General features: G+C 57.3%; 1 protein-coding gene across 4 annotated transcripts; it reads left to right on the top strand.

Annotated features, from left to right (window-relative positions):
• Positions 1–5,119: 5,119 nt before the first annotated feature.
• Positions 5,120–22,255, top strand: TBKBP1 (TBK1 binding protein 1). 4 transcript variants are annotated; one of them, XM_045526313.1, is made up of 10 exons: positions 5,120–5,227; positions 7,069–7,328; positions 7,721–7,843; positions 8,099–8,203; positions 9,242–9,422; positions 9,986–10,161; positions 10,302–10,363; positions 18,670–18,788; positions 18,999–19,726; positions 20,729–22,255. In XM_045526313.1, exons 2-10 carry the CDS (start codon positions 7,104–7,106, stop codon positions 20,855–20,857), a joined length of 1,848 nt encoding a protein of 615 aa, XP_045382269.1. In that variant the 5' UTR covers positions 5,120–5,227; positions 7,069–7,103; the 3' UTR covers positions 20,858–22,255. The 4 variants fall into 4 exon arrangements, with proteins under 4 accessions (XP_045382269.1, XP_045382271.1, XP_045382270.1 ...); XM_045526315.1 differs by lacking the exon at positions 5,120–5,227 and adding an exon at positions 5,531–5,664; XM_045526314.1 differs by lacking the exon at positions 5,120–5,227 and adding an exon at positions 5,855–6,679.
• The last annotated feature ends 618 nt before the right edge of the window (positions 22,256–22,873 follow it).

Genomic DNA, 22,873 nt, shown 5'->3' with positions numbered 1-22,873 from the left:
ACCTTGGGTTAATGGAGGAATGGGAACAGGATTAGTGAATGATCAGTATTTATATGGTGTCCATTTTATGTACTTAAAAGGTGCTAGGCATGTTGTAAGCATGTCATGTAAAGTCATAAACTTAATTTTCATCAACACTATAATAAAGGCACCATTTTAATCCCATTTTACAGATGAGGAAACAAGCACAGAGGGGCTAGCAAAGTCATGCATGCTGCCCTCCCAGGATATGCATCCCCCACTAGGGTATGTTGTGTACCAATGTTGTATGTGAGCTTATGGTTATCAATCAGAGAGAACCTTGGATAAAGGGTTTTTGGAATTAAGTAGCAAAGCCATTTTGTCTTAATTCTATGATAAGGTCCATTGTTAACCTTTGGCAATTGCATCTGTGTATGACATTGTCCCTTAAAGTCTACTTTCCTCCTCGCTGGAGTTTGAACCAAACTATCTCCTTGTACATCTGCTCCATTTTCACTCCAAGCTGGAAACTTTTGGGAACCAGGGCTCAGGGAGGTATGGTTGTTGCTGCCTGGTGGCCAGAAAGGCCACTGGGCTGCTGAGTAAGCTCCACATCTGAATGACCCCAGCTCAGGCAGCAGATGTCACAGCACAGCACAGGCAGGAGGCCTTTGAAGCCTGAGCGGATCCCTCTCCCAGGAACTCCTTGGCCACAGGTTCCCGAGCTGAGCTGTCCTCAGTGTGAAATGTACCGTCTTGTCTGAAAGGAAAGTACATCTCAGCTTTGGCACACAGCCTGAGCTCTAGCTGCAGAGGGGCAGCCTGTCACCATCCTGAAGGAAAGAGAATTAAGAAATGGCTGTGTATGAATAAGCTCTCTGTAGCAATGAGCAATGCCTGCTATTTTCTGGGGATTGTCCTTCAAAATAGTCTTTTGAGTATGACCTTGGGAAAATGCTTCAACTTTTCTGAGCCTCAGTTTCCTCATCTGTAAAACAGGGCTCCCAATGAAAGATAATACATAAAAAGCACAGGGCCTCAAACTCACATTAATTAATTAACAGCTATCGATGATGTGCCAGACACTGTTCAAGGCACTGAGAATATAGCAGTGAACTAAGCAAACAAAATCTTCCTGTGGAGCTCACATTCTAATGGATAATACACAGTAAGTATTCAATAGTTCAATATTAACTTTTTTTTTTTTTTTTTTTGAGGCAGAGTGTCACTTTGTTGCCCTGGCTAGAGTGAGTGCCATGGCATCAGCCTAGCTCACAGCAACCTCAAACTCCTGGGCTTAAGCGATCCTCCTGCCTCAGCCTCCCGAGTAGCTGGGACTATAGGCATGCGCCACCACACCCAGCTAATTTTTTCTATATATATTTTTAGTTGTCCAGATAATTTCTTTCTATTTTTAGTAGAGACAGGGTCTTGCTCAGGCTGGTCTCGAACTCCTGACCTCGAGCGATCCACCCGCCTCGGCCTCCCAGAGTGCTAGGATTACAGGCGTGAGCCACCGCGCCCTGCCACAATATTAACAATTTTTTAAAATTCTTTTTGGGAGGTAGCAGAAATGAACATGGTTGTGGAGAAAATGAGGCACACGTAGAGTTAGGAAAAACATAACAAAACACTCTATTTCCTCCCAAACCCGGCTCACTCAGTGAGAGGCTCTGCGTTCCCTCCACAGGAGTCTGGGGACGCCGTGAAGGCGTGAGTCTTTCCACCACCCCCCTGTCCTCTGATCTGGTGGAAGGCCTGCAGCTGGAGTCCCGGGGTGCTTCCACAGTGAACCCTGATTTTCTAAGGTCTAGAACTGGAGGGCAAAGGCAGCACCCGGATCCTACATCGTCACACAGGTCTAATCAATTTTCCTGCCCGCCAGATTCCATTTGAGTCATCTGGGTTTTAATTTGATTCAGTCTCTTTACCGGCTGCTAATGCCACCTCCTCCTACTCTTTTCAGGCAGGAATGGGACAGGAAAGACAAAGTCTTTCTCCAGAGCAAGAGTCATGGCAGTGGGAGACCCTCTCTCCCTGATGGTTTCCAAGGAGGAAACACTTGCAGGGGCGGCTCGGGGCTGCTTTCGCAGTCTCTCTCCTACGGTAACACTGGAAACAGGTTACATCGGAGAGGTCCGACCGCATCTGTGAAGGCCAATTAGAAATGTTTTACAACTCATGCCTGACTGCCTTGCACCACGGTCCCCTCTCTCTTTCTCCTGCCTTTGCTCGTGCCTCACTTTCCCTTTCACCACGGCCCTGGTTTCTACCTTTTTCTGTCTCTACCATGATGAGCCCTGATAATATCAGGGGTTCTTAGAAGGGATTCAGACCAATGTCCAGCTTTCCCTGATGAGGAAACAGGCCTAGGGACATGAAGTCATTAGTCCAAAGTCATACTGCTTCATTTATTTATTCATTCAACAAAAGACATGCCTTTTTTTTTTTTTTTTTAGACAGGGTCTCGTTCTATTGCTGAGCTAGAGTGTAATGGCGTCATCATACCCTCAAGTGATCCTCCTACCTCAGCCTCCTGAGTAGCTGGGACTACAGGGGTGCACGACCATTCCCAGCTAATTTTTTAATTTTTTGTAGAGACTGGATCTCACTTTTGCCAAGGCTGGTCTTGGACTCCTGGGCTCAAGTGATCCCCTGCCTCAGCCTCCCATAGTGTTAGGATTGCAGGCGTGAGCCACCGCACCTGGCCTAGAACGTGCCTTCTTACCCTTTAAGATTTAGCTTAAATCATAAGTTTCTTTTTTTTTTTAAGACTAATCAAGTGCAGTAGTGATTAGGGGGGAAAGTAGAACAAGGAGTTCAATCTGTGACTGTGAACAGTCAAGTGAGATAACTCACTGCCTTTGGACCAGCCAATCACAAGTTTCATCAGAGAGAAATTCTCTGGCTACCATGAAGCAGGTCCCACCTTCCATTCTTCTCTAGTGCCGCCCCTTGGTGTTTCTTTTTACCCTTTATCATAATTTCTAATTGTTTTGTTTATTCATCTTTTTATTTTTCTGACTCGTCTGCCATACTGCAAGGTCCCTGAGGGCAAGAGAGACATGTTCACCCTTGTGTTCTCAGCATCCAGCACATAATAGGTACTCAAGAAATCTCTGCTGAATAAATGCATTAACGAGCAAGTACCATCAGGGCACCTAAGGATAAAAAGATGGATGGGATATAGTCCCTGCTCTCAGAACTGTCTGGTATCAGCAGCAGAACTAGAAACAGGGAGAATGCAATGAGGTCAGGTCCAGATTGGGGGAGAGGTAACATTTTAGGGCACCTAAACCAGGCCTAATCTCTGTTGGACTTTTGCCACCAATCACCTAGAACCCAAGGTAGAACCATTTGGCTCCACCCTGCCACGTGGCTGAAACAGGCCTATACCCTAAGCACCCAAGCAGTAACAAAGGCTGACAACTCATCCCACTGAGTGTGCGCTCAGAGGTCTCTGGACCCATTGCCTGTCCATTGAGGGAGGGCTTTTCAGTCAGTTTCACAGGTCCTGTTTGTGGCCATCTCCATGTTACAGGGTCCCAGAAACAACCCCACACCTTCTAGCCTGGCCTCCAATCTTTTGCCCAGTCTTCTGCTCAGAAGAGAACTTGGGGAGCATTAAGGAAGGGAACATCTGCCTAGTCTTTGGGATTAGTGGGGTGACAGATGTGCCAGCCAGTCTGCCTTCATATCTAGAGGGTAGCTAGTTCATCCCACATGGCTCACAGAAAGCCAGTGCCTCGGAGAGCAAGTAGCTGACCTGCCTTCCTGTTCTGGACTAAAAAAAGGAGCAGGCTCTGGCAGGAAGGACTCAAAGGGAACCCAGCAGGAGGAAGAGGAAGGAAGCCAGTGAGAATTCCCTTCTATGAAGAGAAAGAATCCAGAGCTCCACTGGCTCTCCTGGGCAGAGAAACTCACCTCTCAGTCCAATCATCCCCCTATAGTGGGAAAGATGGCAGCTGCTTCTCAAAGCTCACAGACAGGAAGAAACCTTTTCTTTCATCCTCCTCTCAGACTCACCCATTCCCACCTCAGGTTCCCAGCAGCCTTCACAGATCAACACTGAACCTACCAACCCCCACCTCCCCACCCCCGCCCCCAGCCTATACCCTGCTTCCAGGGTTTGCTTCGCTGTCCCTGAAAGGATGCCTTTAAGCCAGGGTCCTCCAGAGTGTCCCCTGATCATCCCCTACCTGCAGCTAGGCTGACGATGTGATGCCTCTGTCCACATTTTTTAACCCACCTGGGAATAATCAAAATGACTCCTTAACACCCCCTGAGCATTCACAGGGCACGGTCAGTTTTGATCCCCATTCTTCTCCCATGACAGTGGCCAGGTCGAGAATAATCTCCAATTTAACACAAAGAGGTTAAGATTACTTGTCCAAGGTCACACAGTGGGAAAGGGGCAAAACACTTGTTTCCCCTGCCCAGCAGTTTGGCAAGTGCTCAAACAATCTTTGTGCAAAGGATGAAATCTGTGGTTTCTTCATTTCTCTGGCCTGTGGGTGCTTCTGTGTGATGGGGGACGGGGCTTGTTGGGGGGAAGAAAGCTGTCGTCTTCCCAAATGAACCTTTGACCTCCTTACTCTTACTTCTGAAGAAGTTACAGATTTAACTAATCTGATTGCATCCTAGGTTCAGTGAATTTATTAGAGCAATGCCCCCTTCTCCAAGAGCAATGGAAAAGAGTAAGTCTAACAGTTTCCTTCTCAAAAGAGCAAAGACCAAAAAAAAAAAAAAAAGTCCAAATAAACAGTCCCATTTCCTCCCAAAATACACAGCCCCAAACCAAACATCCAAAGCACCAGCTGAGCCCCTGGACTGTCCGCAGACGCCCCCAAGACACGCCACCACGCCACACTGCGCAGGGGAGGCGTCGGGGAGGGGGCGCGGCGCGCGGGCCGGGCGCTCTGCAGGGAGCCGGTGGGCGCCGGGCGCGCTGCCAGGCCGGGCCGCACCGCGGGGGCCGCCGCCCCTCGCCACGTGGTGGTGGCAGCGGCGGGGTCCGGGGCGCCTTCCCAGCTGGAGAAACCCGGAGCAGCCGGGGAGGAGGAGGCGGAGGAGGCGGCGGCGGAGGAGGAGCGGGGCGAGAGGGAGGGGGTTGGGGGGAGGGGTGGGGGGTGGGGAGAGACCCGGCGGCGGCGACAGGGCGAGGAGCAGAGCGCGGTGCCAGGGGGGTGGGGGCACCGGTGCCCGTCTGGGGAGGGAGCAGGCGGAGGGGGTAAGCTGCGATTACAAGCAGGAACCGGCAGCAGCTGTGAGTCCCCGGCTGGGGCTAGGGCGGGGGGAGGGCAGCGACGCCCGGGCAAGGCCCCGGGGGTCGTGGGGTGGGCAGGAGGAGGGGGCGGGAGGTTGGCAGGCAGTTTGCACAGGATGACTGAGAGGGGACGGGTCCGGCATCGGCCTCCCGCATTCCCCTTGTCCCTCTCCGGCGCCGCTCCTCAGGCCGCGCCGCCTCCGGAGCCCCTTCCCCGGCCCGGGCCCCTGGCTCGCCCGACCGTGGGGGAGGGGGCTGCATGGTCTCAGCCCAGGAGAGGGGAGGGGCGACAATTTCTGTCGGCCGAGCTAAAGGGGTTTAAAGGGCGGCTCTTAAAGGGGCCGCAGGAGGGGCCCGGGCCGACTGAGGCACCCCTTCCCCATCCGCCTTCCGTTGCGCTCACCCGGGGCCGCTGGGCCCAGAGAATGCGGAGGAAGGTGGGGAGGCCCAGAGGACAGAGCCCCGCAAGTGGGGGTGGGCCCGGGGTGGCAGGCAGGGGTCGGGGGGGTGTGGTGAGCGCGGGCGCGCGGAGTTGGGGGGAGGGGATGGCGTGGGAAGGAGAGGGTTAAAGGTGGGGCCGGCCCTACAAACGCGCGCACACACTCCTTACTCAGACCGAGTCACACGCGTGTCCCTGGCACCTAGATGAGGCTGGGGGGCGGTATTGGGGCCTGCGCCTGAGCCTTTTGCACCCCAACTTCGGGAGGTCGGGGTCCCCCACTGTCTTAACTCACACCCCATGGCTGAGCCCCCTCTCCCGGGCGCACACACGCTCCAGCGCGCGCACACACACCTCGGACATTCCCATAGTGCCTCACGTGACACACGGCCGAACGTGCCACCCTTCCCACACGCTCACGCACGCGTGCACACACAGCCTCCCGGGCACTTCCAACTCCGCGCCGACCCTCCTCCGTCCCCAAGGCACTCATTGACTGTGACACACCTACACTCATTCACAGACACACTCCCCCCACATGCCAGCCACTAACACACATTCATAAACAGGCCAGGAGAAGTACACACGCACCCCCTCACTGCCTACTCCTTCTTTCGGGAGCCCTGAGTCATTCCGGCCCCCTCTGAGAGTTCCCCATTTCCCTGTGTGCGGGCACACGGGGACGGGCATGGGAATTCGTTAGCGTCCCCTTCACCTGAGCCCCCTTCCCCAGTTTGCTCCCTTTGACACTCCGCCAAGGACTTCCTGTAGGTCCCAGGTCAGGGCCCAGAAGAGCCTGGACGGTTGCCACAGCCCCGGTGCTCGCCGGTGCTCGTGGGGGAGGCACTTCCCTTTCCTGAACTCCGGGATCCTGCAGGAGGAAGTGGGGAAGCTGGGCGGGGGCGCCTAGAGGGTGTGCCGACTTTGGCCGCCTGACCCTCCCAGTTGCGCTGGGCCTTCCTTAGGGAGGAGCTGGGGTGCCAGAGGCCTGGGCTGAGGAGCTTGGCAGTGAGGTATTTGGGGAGGTGAGGCCTGGGGTGGAGAATAGCTAAGGACGGAGCCCAGGCAGGCTCTGGTCTGTGCCGTGGCTGGGGAGGCAGCCCTCTCCCATCCACAGGTCTCCCTGGGTTCTGGAAGGAGCCCTTCCCTGCCGCCGGCCTGGCTTACTTGTCCCTACTTGTCAACCCCCAAGTCTTCACCTGGTTCCAGCCCCTTCCCCTAAAGGCAGCAGAGAGGATGGGGCTTAGTAGTCTGGGAAGGGGCTGTGGGAGAACCCCCCCTGAGCTCCGGGCATGAAGCTTCCAGGCTGCATCTCAGCTGGCCAAGGGAGCATCAGCCTGGATGAGGGGTGTCAGGGATAAGCTCCAGATGGCTCTCTCCACGGTGGCTCCTGCTCTCCCAGGGGGCCCGGTGTGGCCCGCAGCCCGGGCCCTTGCCATGGAGTCCATGTTTGAGGACGACATCAGCATCTTGACCCAGGAGGCCCTGGGGCCCAGTGAGGTGTGGCTGGATGGTCCTGAAGACCCCTCACTGGGGGGGGACATGTGCTCTGCCTCCCACTTTGCCCTCATCACGGCCTATGGAGACATCAAGGAGCGACTGGGGGGCCTGGAGAGGGAGAACGCCACCCTCCGCCGCCGCCTCAAAGTCTATGAGATCAAGGTCAGAACTTGGAGATGAGGGGTCCAGCAGTGTGTGTGGGAGGGTGGGGCGGGATCGCAGGAACTGACCCAGCAGAGATCCCAGGGATCAAAAAGGGGGGTGAGGGTGCAGACTGTAGGGAACCTGATGGTCTCCCACGAGAAATGTGGCTGCTCTCTGGATGGGAACTCTGGAGAGCCCAGCAGCCAGGTGGGGGATCGGCTTTGGAGCGGCTGGACCTGGGATCTAGAAGAGATCTGGTTGGTGGGAGAGGCCTACAGGCCATGGGAATTGGGATCCCACTGGAGAGAGGGAGGGAGAGGCAGGGACTTTGAGGCAGGGGAGGGGCACAGTGAAGCTGAGGCACGAGTGGAGAGTGGACACCAGCTCCTGAGGCCCTGCCCCTCCTGCAGTACCCGCTGATCAGTGACTTTGGAGAGGAGCATGGCTTCTCTCTGTACGAAATCAAGGATGGCTCCCTGCTGGAGGTGGAGAAGGTCAGTCTGCAGCAGCAGCTCAACCAGTTCCAGCATGAGGTGAGCCCTTCAGCCTACCAGCTTGGGCTGAGCTCCCGGGGCTTCCTGCTCCAGTCTGTTTCTGAACCCTGCCCCCCAGCCCCTGGCCTTCTGCCCCTTTGATCAGAGACAGTTCGGTCCTCCCTAAAACCAGCTGCAGCTTCTTCTGCCCCTCCACAAGGTGCTGGGAGTGGGGTTGGGGAGGTTCCCAGAGTTCTTCAGGCTTAAGTCCAGGATGGGACTGACTCTGTGGCGTGCACCTCTGGCCCCATCCAGTTGCAGAAGAATAAGGAGCAGGAAGAACAGCTCGGGGAGATGATCCAGGCTTACGAGAAACTCTGTGTGGAGAAGAGTGACTTGGAGACGGAGCTAGGGGAGATGGTGAGGCCCAGGGAGTGGGGGGTGCTGGAGGGTGTGTGCCTGGGTGTGCGTGTGTGTGTGCGTGTGTGTGTGTGTGTGTGTGTGTGTGTGTGTGTGTAGTTCTGTGTGTGAGCATCCCAACCTTAGGATTGTGTGCAGGCCCGTGCTTCACACTCCACTTGTGTGCACCCTGCTTGTGTTGATGTGTACCTGTGAGTGTCTGTTGCACCTGTGAGGGAGACTGTGTCTGCCATCCAGGTTGTGAATGACTCCGTGTCTCCGTGTGCCTGTTTGGTTCTCATGCTGGGTGGACCCTATGCCTGTGAGCACTGCCCCTGAGGGGGCCGTGGGGGTAAGCGCAGAGGGGACCAGGAGCGTGTGTGACTGCGGGATGGGTCTTGGCGTGTGTGAGATTCGGAGTCAGGGTGTGGCTGTTCACATGAGCAGGAGGGCAGGTGTCAGAATCAGGAGACCTGGTCTCTGCTCTCCCCTGGCTGTGACCTTAGCTTCAATCCCTCCTCTGAACAGTGGGGCAGATAATACGCTGAGCTGTTGTGAGGGCGATGGGTCATTTGTGTAAAAATGCTTTGCCTTAATAGTCATAGACGTGTATGTGGCCCCTAGTGTATGCCGGGCACTGTTCTTATCTCTTGACATGTTAACTCATTTTAATTCTCACCACAACCCTCAGAGGTAAGTGTGGTGCTGTCATCCCCATGTTATAGATGAGGTAGGTGAAGCCCAGAAGTGGTTAAGTCACAAGTCAAATGGAAGTCGTGATGCTCCTGAGGAGGTGGTGGTGCCTGGACAGGGGGCAGGGTGTTCTCATAAGTGTCCCTGTGTCCCAGAGAAGAGGGCTTAACTTGACCTTGCCAGGGGAAACAGCCTGAAACATCTGCTTGGCGGTTGCTGGAAGAGACCTCACACTCGCGGCCACTTGGAGAGCGGGCTTGAGATGTGTGATCTGGGGCCTCTGGTCCAGTTTGCGGGGTGATGACTACCCATACCTGGGAAGTCCTGAGCCTGTGCGGACCCTCACCCCTCTGTCTCCTCCTCCAGCGGGCCCTGGTGGAGACCCACCTGCGGCAGATCTGTGGTTTGGAGCAGCAGCTGCGGCAGCAACAAGGCCTCCGGGACGCGGCCTTCCCCAGCCTGAGCCCCCCGCCAGCCCCTGGCCCGCCCTGTGCTGATCTGGACCTGCACTACCTGGCAATGAGAGGGGGATCTGGCTTGAGTCACGGTGAGAGCTCAGCGACCTCTACTTGCTCACCGCCAGGTCCCTAAGCCTGACCCCCATTTCAACACCACTGGACACCTCCAGCTTAATTAACATCCCAGTATAGCTTATATTTCTCCCATAATCACCCCATCCGCCCTTACCAACTCCTCCCTCACCTCATTCACTGTTACCCCAGTTTCTCCCCTTCTAACACGGGCTTTCTTGGTCAGTCCGTGGCTGTCCCGTTGCAATTCCTGTGTGTGCCAGCAGAGGGTGCCCCCTCCCAGAGTCCCCCACCTGCCCCAGCTAGTGACTAGGAGAGGCCCCTGCGGGTGCTCTAGACTTCAACTTTGGCCAGGAAAACCTTCAAGAGCCCATTATTTTTTTCCTGGCCTCCAAAAAGATTAGCAAAAACAGCTCAGCCCATCTTTCCTCACTGCCCTTGCAGAGGTAACTCTCTTCCTATACCCTTCAGGCTTCTTTCTCGGGTCCCCCGTGCTGTAGTCCTCACCTGTTCCACTCTGTGCAGATCTGGGAGTTGGAGGCAGCCTGAGCGAGCCTGACGTTGTCCTCTCCCCTGACAGCAGGCTGGCCGGGCCCCACGCCCAGCGTGAGCGAGCTGGAACGGCGGCGGCTCGAGGAGGCTCTGGAGGCTGCCCAGGGAGAGGCTCGGGGGGCTCAGCTCCGGGAGGAGCAGCTGCAGGCGGAGTGCGAGCGGCTGCAGGGGGAGCTGAAGCAGCTGCAGGAGACCCGGGCCCAGGTGAGCAGTGGGGGCGCCTGAACCCCTCCGAGGCCCAGCACTGGGCCTCCCTCGCTGCACGCAGACTGGCCCCGGGAATGGTGGAGAAGGGGTCCAGGCCAGGTGAGGCTGGGCTCTGACCTCTCCATCTTCCCCCTCAGGATCTGGCCTCCAACCAGTCGGAGCGGGACATGGCGTGGGTGAAAAGAGTTGGGGACGATCAGTAAGTCACGTCTGTAACCCTTGCTCTCCAGCCTCTTACCCTGGGGGTGGCACAGCCCAGCTCCCCCTTAGGTTTGCTCCTCATCTCTCCATGTTACTTGGGTGGCCTCTCTCCCAGCCGTCAGGGGTGTGGTGTCTGGGTTGCCTGTCACTGTGCATCTGTCACAGGAAAGAGGTGAGGTTCTGGAGAGTTCCAGTTCTGGGTCATCCCTCTGGAACCCAAGCTCATCTGTTCTCAAGGTGTCAGCGGCTGAGAGGTTTACTGAGCTGCTTTGTGGCTACGTTCTGTGCCCCCTGGTAGGTTTGTGGGCCTCTCTGGGGCCCCATTTTCTATGCCAGTAACAAGGCCTGCCAGTTGGGTTTGCCTGCCCCCCTCTAGTGAGGAGGAAGGAGACGGTCTCTTTCAGGGTTTGTTGGGCCTTGTCCGCTGATCTCAGGAGAGAGAAACGTGAGGCTTAGAGGCAGGAGGGGTTTCCTTGGGTTCACAGCAGTGTGTGGAGAAGTGGGACATATTCTGCGGGGCTGTCCCCTTGCAATCCTGCCGGGAAAGAGGGGTAGCAGGGGACAAGAAGGGGGTAGCTGTGTCTTTGGGGAGCCTAATGGCAAAGGCTCCAGGGGAGCACTGGGCAGCAAGCTGGGGGGGTGGGCAGCCACCCAGCAGCAGTGGAGCCTGGTGCCTTTCACATCCGCACCCAAATTCACCCTCTCCCACTTTCTGAGAATTAGAGCTCAAACCGCCTTCCGCCCAAGTCCTCTCCCCTGAGATGAGGTGTGTGGCACAGACTCCCTACTTTCATTGGAGGGGAAGACTGAGGCCCAGAGAGGGGCAGGAACTAACCCTCTGTCACACAGCCCTCCCACCCAGCAGGCTTCCTCCTCATCTTCCTCCCATCCTCTGGCCAATTGGGGATACCCCTCACCTCTCCCCCCGCTGGGGTGAGGGCCTGGGTGGAGCTGTGATAGCTGAGGGGTGAGAACCCAGTTTGTGGGACTGGTGGGTGGGACCCCTCATCTAGGCCTTGCAGAGAGGGTCCATCCTAGCCTGTGGCTGGAGCCAGGGTCGCCTTAGCCTGGGTGCCCAGACACAGAACGTACACATACATGCACATGCTCTAGAATCCTAGCTCGCCCTAGAAGTCATGCTTTCTGGGTCACTGAACCCAGTCCTCTCTTTTAAGACCAGCAGTGAAGTCTCCCCTAATTGACAGCACTCTGAGACAGGACGTTTTGGCAGGGCTGGAGTCTGACCATTCAGGCTATGAGTCCCAGGGACCCGTCAGGGATGCTGAGTGACTTTACTTTACTGACTTGGGCTTCACCTTTCTGGATCCGAGGTTCCTCATGGGCTCAGGGGTCAGTCATGGTAGATCGGGGGGCAGGGAGAGAAGGGACGGTGGATCCCCAGGGGCCCCGGCTATCTGTGCCTGAGTGAAAGTACACCCATCCCAGAAGGTGCTTTGGAGGTTGTGTCATCCACGCTGCTCACTCTGGCCAGAGCAGACCCTGCCCTCCCCACCCCACAGCACCTGCCCCCATGCAGGCCCTTTGGCGACAGGGAGCCAGGCTTACCAGAGGCGACCTCTGGCTTCCTCCCCGCCTTCCCTGTGTTTGGACCCTGCCTCAGCCCTCCCGGATCTCTGCGTCGGAGCCAGCTGGGCCCTGTCTGCCCAGCCCCACGCTTCATTTCAGGCCAAGCATCTCTGGACAGCCCCAGCTTGGCAAGAGTTAATTCTCAGAGGAAGTCCTCACTCCCCCGGTAGTTTTATTTTCTTATAAACTCAGCTCCTTTTGGTAATAGACCGCTTCCCGAGTGCTCCCTCCCCTATCCTCCCACCTGAGGAGGCCTCTGACACCTGCTCTGGGCCCCTCCTTCTCCCACCAGCACCCCCTCTTTCTTCGATTTCCACTTGACCCTCCAGGCTAGTAGGAATTTTACCAGTGGCTTTTGCAGGAGTGGAACAAGCGGCTGGATTGTCCGGATGGGGACGTAATGGGGTGATATGAAAGCTGAGGAGGCACACGCATTCCTGAGTCCCGCCTGCTGTCATGTGGGAACCTTCTGTGTCTGAAAGTGCCCGCCTGTCTCAGTTTGGGTGCCTCCAGGGCAGCCAGTTTTACTGTGGGAGTCCTGGCAGTGAACACGGGTTAACACACCCTCCCTTACTCCGTCCCCTCCCTGCGTCCTGTTGGAGCTGACAGGGGCCTGGGAGTCAGCCCCAGCCCCGGGGTTTCCCATTCCCTGTCCTCCCAGCCCCTGGCCCACGAGTCCTGGCCATAGTCTCCCTGTGAAAACAGACACCCAGACCAGACCAGACCAGACTGCCACCCTCCAGGTCTGACCTTGGGGCCTGGTCACCATAGCTCCTGGTGGCCCCAGCCCAGGGAGACAAATGGCCCCAGAGGAAGAGCCACTAGGGGTCAGGGGCCAAAGCAGTGATGAAGGGGGAGGTGGGAGTGGAGCCCACCCGGCTGGTGAGGATGGACAGGAAGCTAAGGACCCAGGAGGGTCCCAGCTGTGGCAGAACTGCAGACCCCCGGCCCCCTCCCCTCTGGGGCCCCAGCTCACAGGCAAAGGGCCTTGATGGTGCCTTTTGGAGGGTGTGGCCAGTGCTGGGTGAGGGGAACCTGGGGGGGCTGCTTGGGTGGATGAGGGCTCTGAGGGGGCAGGGGTCCGTGAGGGGAACAAGGGTCCAGTGAGGGAGGGGCTCAGCTGTGAGGGATCCATCCGTGAGGGGCCCAGTGGGAAGATGGGGACTCAGGATGGGTGATGAGGGGAAAACTATAGGCCTTTCTTTTTTCCCATCGTGGGGGGCTCCGTGTTGCAGCCTGGGCCCTTTTCCGCCCCCCCACCCCACCCCACCCCTCTCTCCGCCCACAAGCCTCTGCGTGGGCTGCGGTTAGTGGTGGGGAAGAAGTGTGAACTCGAGAGAGAGGATGGAAACTCTGCACCGAGGTCAAGGGCAGTGTGGGGTGGGTCAGGACGGAAGCTGGAGACCCCGTGTACCCTGAGCGTAGCCTCATGCCCCAGAACAGCGGGCCCAGGGCCTCCCCCTTCACGCTTCTCACCCTCCCTACTTCCTTTCTTTCAAGTCTCCTTTGGCCGGGCACCCAGCACTCACAGGAGTTAACCCCTGAGCACTTGCAGCGTGGGGGCTCCCTGAGGGTGGTGAAGGGCTCTGAAGTTGGTCTGAGGGATGGGTGGGCTTCCAGCCTCAGTCTCTGATCCTTCGCCTGCCAGCAAGGCGGACCGCCGTTCTTACCCCATGCCCTCTCCCTCCACGGGAAACTTCACATCCTCCCCTCCCTCTAAACCAAAGTCATTAAGCTGGTGTCTCCAAAAAAGTCTCACAGCGGGTCTCCCTGCCATCTCTCTCCTGGGCACTCCCCTGATTCTTGTCCATGCCAGACACTGTGTGAGGTGATTGCCCTACACAGTCTTGGTTCATTGGCACAAACAACGTGATGTAGGCATTGTCCCCCTTGTACAAATGTGCAGACTGAGGTGCAGAGAAGCTCAGTGAGAAGTCCAGGGCGGACACCAAGCCGGTCCTGGGAAAATGGGGCGATGGTGCCTCTGTGGTGTTTTTCTTGCTCAGCTTCTTCAGTTGGAAGGCTCTTATATAAGGGGCGACCATGTGACTTGTTGACCAAACTGGATCACTTTTGAAAGTGAAAGGGGGCACTATTAATAATTGTGCTGGGGCAACTATGTGAACTGGGACAGTCCTGGGCAAAGTGACTTGTGGGCACCCCATTTAAGTGGGGACCCTGGTTTGCATGCTCAGTTCAGCTGCGTGTGGGAGGCTTTCTAGACACGGGGCATCAGCTCTGGTGGAAGCGTGGCAGGGGCTGCCAAGAAGAGCCGGGCTCTGGGGACCGCAAGTCATAGCTGGTTGAGGAGAGTGAAGGGGCTCAAGGCGCCTAAAAGGAAGTGGTGGAGCGCTGGGTTGTTGCAAAGCGACTTCCTCCTCCCCCCGGCCCGCAACCTCAAGTCCGCTCCACGGCCTGGTGCCTGTGGTCCCCTCCCCGAGGGTCGGGCGGGAAGACTGACACTGGGTGTGCCTGTGGGTGGTGGAAAGTTTGGTCCTTAAATTCCCCCACAGGGGTGAGGTGGCCAGGGCAGCTGGGGACAGCTACGGGCAAGGATGGAAGGGTTGGCAAGGCTGTATTTCTGTTTTCCTCCCAATTCTGAACCAGATGATGATGGTGACCACATGACCAGCTCTAATCCTCACCCCAGTCCTAACCCTGTTACTGCTCCCATCCCTGACTCCAACCCTGTTCCTAATCCTGAGCCCAGCTCTGTCCATAGTCTTGGCCGTGTATCAACTGTCAACCCCATCTGTAGTTGTAATCCCGTGACCCAGCGCTGGCCTGAATTCTGACCCCACCGCATCCTCACAGCGGCTCCCGTGCAGCACAGGGCACGAGGAAGCCCACGGCTGGTTTGGGCAGACAGAGGCCTTTCACAGAGGAGGATGCTTGGGTCTCTAACCTTACTGATCTCAGTTGTTTTCTCAGTAACAATGAAGATTATTGTTTCCAGAACAATTTCTGAGATCCCTGAATTATTCGTGGAAAGAATGAATGAATGGATAAGTCAATGAAGGGAGGAACGACTGGCGGCCAAGGGGGCCTTCCTTCCTGCCAGCTCTGCCATTTGCACTCTGGCTCCTCGGAAGGTGCCAGCTCAGCAGGCCGAGGTGCCAAGAGCCTGTGTTTGAATCTCTGCTCGGTGCCACCACCGCTCTGTGACCTTGAGCCAGCCTCCTAATCACTCTGATCTTCCACTTCCACATATGTCTAGCACCTTCCTCTCGCCTCCCAGGGCAGGGGCAGCAAATCTCAGGGCTCCCAGGCCACTCCCAAGGTCCCCAACCCACGCTTCTTCATCCTTCTCTTCTGCTGCCTTCTCGCTTTTCCTCTCCCCCACTTCACGACTCTTTGGTGGGCAGTATAGCGTAGTGGTCGGTAGCCTGCACTTTGGAGTCTAGGTCCTAGAGGATAGGGCTCCCATTCCAGCAATTCCACTATTACAGGGCTTTATGACTTCGGTCGAGTGACTTAACCTCTGTGAGCCTCAGTTTTCTCATCTGCAAAATGGAGATAATATTAGTGGCAAAGTCATAGAATTGTTGTGAAGATGAATAAAGTTCTTAGCATATTGCCTGGCCTTGTGATAAGTGCTCATGAAGATTATCTATGATTCTTTTCTCCTGGGTCCCTCCCAGGTTCTGAAAGACTCAGGTAGAACTTTTCCCAGTGATTTAAGCAATAAAGAAGCATCCAGATGCAGCCACCTGCTGCGTTCACCTGACCCCTTCTTCCTAAACAATCGGGACGGTGGAAAAAGCACTCAGGTATGGGCCAGGAAATGGAATGTGTATTTAGGTGCACGTGTATGACTCTTAGTTATGTTGTGAAGTTGAGATTTTTTTTCCACTGAATTGGCAGTGTTTTTAGTGAGTCATTCAGGTTGTTAGTGTATTCAGCAACTCAGGCTTGTGCATTGTGAGGTGGGGAGGGACGCCTGATGAAGGGGGAGGTCCCAAAGGGCACAGGGCATCAGGAGGAGGTCAGGTGCCATCACATTGCCCAGGGACTTAGTGGTCTTTGTGAGAGGTACCTGGGGCTCTGGGAGAACGGTACCCAGCTGCCCCAGACCCCCGTGTCAGAGCTGGGAGAGGGCAGGGCCTTCTGGGCCAGCTGCCCTGCCTGTTTGTTGTGAGGAGGTGGCAGGAGTTGAGCGGTGGAAACTGGGGTAGCTCCTGACAAGGGGAGGGAGGCAAGCAGGGGAGTGATGGGGCCTGGGAACTGAGTGTGGCAGGTGAGAGCTCTGAGTCGGGGTGTGAAGACGACGGCCTGTATCTGTCACCTGAGATACAGCAGTGAAGGTGGATGGGGAGAGAAACGGGCTGTGTGGACGGAGGACCACATTCCTTCAGGGCCCTGCCCAGACCCCTTCCTGTCCTTGCCGCTGAGGGGATAGCATGGTCCTGCCCCCTGCAAGGCCCCGTCTGATGGGGGTCACACAGCTCCTGCCCTCAGATGCCCTTGGTCAGAAGGGGGAGACTTCCCTTGGGGAGTCCCCAATTTGATATGGGATACACTTGGATCCCCATTCTGACAGGAGAGATGCCATTTCTTCCCACAGACCCTTGAGGTGAGGGTGGGGAGCATAGGAAGGCCGAGGTGTGGTGGGATGGAGGGCCGCAGAACCTATGCAGGGGTTCCCGGGGGACTCCCTCCTTTCTGTGCCTGCCCGTCCCTGCCCACCATCAGATGGGCAGTGTGGACGCTGCCTAAGAAGAGGGCTTGTCTCTCAGAGACCTGTCCCATTCACAGTAATTTGGCTTCGGCCCAAATGGGTTAAAAGTAGTTTTGTTGTGGGAAGGGCCAGGTTTTTTTTTTTTGAGACAGGGTCTTGCTCTGTTCCTGGGCTAGAGTGCAGGATGTCCTCATAGCTCGCAGCAATTTCAGTCCAACTGCATCTCCTGGGCTCAAGTGATCCTCCTGCCTCAGCCTCCTGAGTAGCTGGGACTACAGGCATGCACCACCATGCCTGGCTTTTTATTTTTTTGTAGAGGCGGGGTCTCCCTATTTCCCAGGCTGGTCTCAAACTCCTGGCCTCAAGCAGTCCTCCCACCTTGGCCTCCCAAAGTGCTAGGATTACAGGCCTCTGTGAGCCACGATGCCCAGCCGGGAGGGGCCGTTTCTACCCCAGGATTAGCAAGGGAGCTCAGTCATTATCTTCCCTCTTCACCTCAAGCATTTCCTGCCCTCTGAAGCCCTAACCTCAAGACTTCCCTACCTTTCTCCAGGGCCAGACACACACACACACACACACACACACACTCTCTCTCTCTCTCTCTCACCTGCCTTCCCCACCCCTCCCCATGCATGCTCTCCCATGCCCATCCATCACCATGGGATGGGGATGGGGCCCTCAGGGCTGGAGAACTTGGCCCCCCTCCTTGACCTCTCTGTCCTTGGGCCAGCAACCTCCCCAGGAGGAGCTCTGTCTGGAGTGACATCTGCTGTTTCCCTCCAGCTCCACCTTCCACAAAGTTCCTGAGGTCCTTCTGGAGTTGGGAGGTGGGGAGAGCCAAAGGAAACCAAAACTGCTACCTTCAGGGAGATCCCGGGCTGTGTCCAATCCCAGACCAGAGACAAAGGCAGGACCTAAGGCCACAGCTGAGCCTCCTCCCGTGAGGTCCAGAGGGGCTCCCAGGCTGGGCAGGCCACAACAGGAGAAAGTGGGGAGCAGTGCTGGAGTGATGACCTCCACAGTTCTGGGTTCCAAGTAACCCAAAAAGAAAGGAAGGGGAAAGGAAGTGGTCGGGGTTCCTTGCTGAACTCAAGTCTGTTCCAGCTCCATGAGGGTGGGTGGCCAAGAGGTCTGAACAGAAAGCAGGGAGGAAGAAAGGGAAGAAGAAAAAAAAATGGAGAGGCTCAATTCATCATCCACTTACTGGGTTCCAGGCCCTGGACAAGGTGCTGGGAATGTAAATGCAATGATCAAATCCTCACTGTGGAGGAGCTCCCAGGAAGGCAGCCTGTGAGAAGTGCTCAGTGTGAGTGGTGCCCCCTGTAGGTGTGCAGGGCACACAGCTGTTCACACAGATCTCAGCAGAAAGGCTGGGGTGGAGTCATATAGCAAGGGGGTCCTGGGAGTCATGTAGCTGGGCCAAAAAGGGGCCCAGAGGTCGAGGCAGGAGCCCTGGGCCTGGCCGACTTGGGGTTCAGTTTATCAGTTGGCACCGCTGCCAGCCGGGAGGCTCCATCTTCACTTACAGAATGGGCTCTGCATAGGCTGTGTGGCAGGGCCCTCCACCTTTTCAAAGGTGAGAACTTTTTTCATGGGCCCCTTCCCCCAGTGTATGGATTGCGCTTATACCTTTAGTATGCACTCTGAGAACTGTCACAGTGGCAAAAACTACTATAAATTCAGCACAGCTTTTTGATGTGTTTTTTTCATCATCGTAGCTCTTGCACAGATTAGAAAAACATCTGCACACACCCGTATGAGCAGGCTACAGACAGTGCTGGGTGCACACAGGGATTCAGGGGCCCCTTAGAATCACTCTGTTCCCTGTCCTGGCACAGCTGTGTCTGGGAACCCCTGCCTTAGCCCTGGGGAATGATTCTCTGGAAGCAGAGGGAGGCTCCCTGGAAGAGGTGGCGTTTGAGTTGGACCTTAAAGTGGGTAGGGCCAGATGCCAGGGCAGAGCCAGCTCTTCCTCCACAGCTGGGACAGGAGACCCATGTCCCTTCTCCTCTTTCCCACTCCCTCCCCTCTGATCTCAGGGTGAATTTGGCGCTGGCCTACACGGAGCTGACGGAGGAGCTGGGGCGGCTTCGGGAGTTGAGTTCCCTGCAGGGGAGGATCTTGAGGACCCTGTTGCAGGAACAGGCCCGGAGTGGTGGTGAGATGGGACAGGGTGGGGCAGAGGGAGGCCGCTGCGGGACCCTGAGGGAGCGGGTAGCTATGGAAACCACCCCAGGTCGTCGGCGCCATCCTTGACTTCTCGGTGGTCTGGAGTGGGTGGGCGTTAGTCCGGGCAAGCCCCTGGCTCGCCAGTAATGACGTCTTCTCTCCACACCTTCGGCCCCCCACCCCGTCCTTTCTTTTCCAGGCCAGAGGCACTCGCCACTGTCGCAGCGCCACTCCCCGGGCCCCCAGTGCCCTTCCCCCTCCCCGCCTGCCCGGGCGGCGCCCCCGTGTCCCCCATGCCAGTCCCCCGTCCCGCAGCGCCGCTCTCCCGTGCCCCCGTGCCCCTCGCCCCAGCAGCGCCGCTCGCCGGCCTCGCCCTCCTGCCCGTCGCCCGTCCCGCAGCGCCGCTCGCCGGTGCCGCCGCCGTGCCAGTCCCCCAGTCCTCAGCGCCGCTCCCCGGTGCCCCCCAGCTGCCCGGCCCCGCAGCCGCGGCCGCCACCGCCGCCGCCGCCGGGGGAGAGGACGCTGGCCGAGCGCGCCTACGCCAAGCCGCCCAGCCACCACGTGAAGGCCGGCTTCCAGGGCCGCCGCAGCTACTCGGAGCTGGCGGAGGGCGCGGCCTACGCGGGCGCCTCCCAGCCCTGGCTGCAGGCCGAGGCGGCCACGCTCCCCAAGCCCCGGGCCTACGGCGGCGAGCTCTACGGCCCGGGCAGGCCGCTCAGCCCGCGGCGCGCCTTCGAGGGCATCCGGCTGCGCTTTGAGAAGCAGCCGTCGGAGGAGGACGAGTGGGCCGTGCCCACCAGCCCGCCCAGCCCCGAGGCGGGCACCATCCGCTGCGCCTCCTTCTGCGCCGGCTTCCCGATCCCCGAGTCGCCCGCCGCCACCGCCTACACCCACGCCGAGCACGCGCAGTCCTGGCCGTCCATCAACGTGAGTGGGGGCCGTGCCTTCCTCAAGTCTCCCGGCAGGAGATAGAGGGCCACCCCGCACCCCTACCCCTTCCGCTTGGGGACCCTGGCCCCTCTTGGGTGTCAACAAGCAAACCATTCACACCTGCTAGGCAGGGGGCCCCTCTTTGGACCCTGGTCCATAGCTTAGATCCTGCTTGCTTTTGTCGGGGAGAATTGGCTCCTGCACCATTGAGATGTTTTGTTCAGCACGAAGGTAGGGGTATGGTCTTCACAATGACAGTCCTGAGTTTGATTACAGACTCCACCACCTAGTAGCTGTGGAGTCCCTTGCAAGTTATGCTCTTTGATCCTCAGTTTTCTCATCTGCAGAAGGGAGACAATGATTACATTATCTGATTACCTTACAGGGTTCTTAAGAGGGAGGCAGGGAGCCTAAAGCAATTGGCATGGTGCCTGGCTCAAGCATCTGCTAGTGTTTTGGTGATGGTGATGGTGGCTACTGATCACACAGGGACAGGCCTGCTCATCCAACTCCCTCCAGTCCCCGCTCTTTTCTGTCTGTCCTAGAAGACAGAATCGTATCTCAGGGTTCCATCATTTCACTGAAATAACGAGTTTCCTGAATGTCAGAGCCACCCCTTGTAACCTGGAAGGGCCAAAGTAGCCTCCAAAGCCAGACAGAGAGTTATTTTGGAGCTGTGCATTGTTTTGAGTTATCTGGGAGCTGTGTCATAGTCACTCTGGGAAATGTCTGCATCTGGGTCTTTCTTAGCTCATTATTGCACATGCCCTGGCAAGCTCAGTAGTGACTCTGTCATACACACCTCTTGGGGACCCTATATCCTGGGACAGGGGAGTGGACGTTGAGCGGTTGGGGAGAGGATGCTACTGGAGAAGAGTGCCCAGACCCCTCTGCATGCTGCTGCCCTCCCTGCCCTGGGTCCTAGGAAAGGGCAGGCTGGGATGTGGGGACTGTGGGTGGGGACAGGGAACCATAGGTGACTCTCTTCTCTCTCTACAGCTGCTGATGGAGACAGTGGGCTCTGACATCCGCAGCTGCCCCCTCTGCCAGCTGGGTTTCCCTGTTGGGTACCCAGATGATGCGCTCATCAAACACATTGACTCCCACCTGGAGAACAGCAAGATCTAGGGCACCTCCCCCACCCACTGGCTGTTTCTCTGCCCTCTCCCATCACCCCCAAACACTCACTTTGAATGCTGCATGAATCTTGTGGGGGGCCCCTGCCCCTTGCGACCCCCAGATACCTCCACTAGCTACCGAGTCAACGTGTGTGCCGTCTTCCCTGGTCCAGGCACCACTCAGCTCTGGCTCTTTCTGGGAGGTCAGCTGAGGCTCCCCTCAATCCTCCTGGCTTCTGTGGGGGCATGGGGATGGGGATCTAGGCTGGGGTGGGGAGGGGTGCACCCCTCCTAGGCTTCTCCCTCTGCCTTTCTGTTCTTAAACAGGGTTGGATCCAAGAGGATGTCTAGTGCTCGGGCCTGGGGGAGGGGGAGAGTGTCAGAGGACTCCAGGAACTCCCGAGCCCCTCCCCAAATGTCCATCTTTCCTAGGCTGTGCTCTGTCCTGGGAGCACCTCCCTGTGGAGTCCCAGAGCCCGCCCTGCACACTGATGCCAGTTCCTCCATCCCATGGCCAGCTTGGGGCTGGTGGCATGGGGCCCCACTGAGGGAAGGCGGCATCTTGTTTCTTTCCATTCCCTGCAGGCTGGCTCTGTTCTCTCTGCCCTGTGCTGCCCGCTCTGGGGAATAGAGGGGGTGGGAGAGGAGAGGAAGGATCCTAAAGAGGCTGCCCTGAGGGCTGGGGGCCCTGCACCATGACCCTCAGGCCAGGGGACTGTCTGCCACAGGCCCATGCCCTCCTCCTGGAGCCCTCTGGCACTGAGGCACAGATTGTCAAGGCAGACCCCCATCACCCCACTCGAGCCCCTGACACCACAGGTGCCCTGGAGCCCATGTGCGACTCAGCCTCTGTTAGCTGGGTGGGTATCATCAGCCCCTGCCTCCCAGGCCAGAACCTGAGAATGGGCCCAGGGTGCTGTGGAGATCAACTTCTAAAGAGCTACCCCCTCCCCACACCCCACCCACCCACATTTCCTCTGTGAAATCTACCTCAGAGTTGTACCCTCAGAAGGACGGGTAAGCAGGAGGCCAGGGAGTCCCCAGGGCTGAGGTGGGGAGCCTCCTAGGCGAGAGCCTGCCACCCCACAATGAATCCGCCACCTCCACTGCGCCTCCCCCAGGTCTCAGCCCCGGGCAGGGGTGGCGGCTGCTCCTGACAGCGCATGTTCTGCTCTGATCCAACTCTTCCAGGCCCCAGCTCCTCACACCACACCCCTCCCCTCCATAGTGCAGGGGAGTGAAGAGGTGTGTCAGGCAGGGAAGGGGCCACGGACTCCAGAGACACATGTCATTGTACCCTGAGTGTCCCCTAGGGAGGGGAAAGGGGGAAGGGGGCCTGGAGAGGGGAGGTGGGGACCCCTGTGCTCTCTGAACAAGTTGAAAGTCCAAATAAAACTTACCTGTTCCATCTGCGCTAGGTCTATGCCCTCCGTGGCTGGGGTGGGGCTAGGACCCTCGGTAGCAGGAGGCCTTGGAAACTGTGTCTCAAGAAACCACAGCCATGGGAGGGTGGGCTGGGTGAGCAGGGCATACCCGGGCACCCACATTCAAAGTGGTTCTGGAGATGCGGACATGCGAGTGGGCACAGATGACTTGTGACCTGGAGCTTATTTAGAACAGATAAAAAGCAGCCACCCCAGCCCTGAGCAGGTGTCAGGGGCATTTGAATTTTCCCTCCCAGCAGGTCTGGCTGGTAGAAGTGTTAAAGCCATGGGGTTCACTTTTCAGTAGCAGCTATTTCTTCAAATGATTTTGCCGTGTCAGGAACCAGGCTGGCACCTCAAAGGGGAAGAATTTCCATGTTCCATGTCCTCATGGGTCTAAGAACAGGGGAGGGGCTGGGCTCCAGGCTCAGCTGCTGTCTTGAAAGTCCCACAGCCTGGGAGGTCAGAGCTGGGTCATGAACCTGTGACTTCTGCTCCCGCTGGGGCTGTGCCCTCTGTTTGCAAAAAGGACTTGAGCTACTTATTTATCAACTGTGGCTGCCTTTCTTTTTCCACCTGGCTCTTTTTGGCTAAGGGTTCGC

Source organism: Lemur catta, chromosome 15, assembly GCF_020740605.2.
Source record: "Lemur catta isolate mLemCat1 chromosome 15, mLemCat1.pri, whole genome shotgun sequence".
NCBI lineage: Eukaryota > Metazoa > Chordata > Mammalia > Primates > Lemuridae > Lemur > Lemur catta.
The sequence above is the reverse complement of the archived record's forward strand: the minus strand, read 5'-3'. Positions and strand labels throughout refer to the sequence as shown.

Bases quoted from the DNA above. Each gene is read 5' to 3' on its own strand.
- TBKBP1 (XM_045526312.1), top strand. From the start codon at position 7,008: ATGAGGGGTGTCAGGGATAAGCTCCAGATGGCTCTCTCCACGGTGGCT. The intron at 7,329-7,720 runs GTCAGAACTTGG...CCCCTCCTGCAG, and splicing joins TCAAAGTCTATGAGATCAAG to TACCCGCTGATCAGTGACTT. The intron at 7,844-8,098 runs GTGAGCCCTTCA...GGCCCCATCCAG, and splicing joins TCAACCAGTTCCAGCATGAG to TTGCAGAAGAATAAGGAGCA.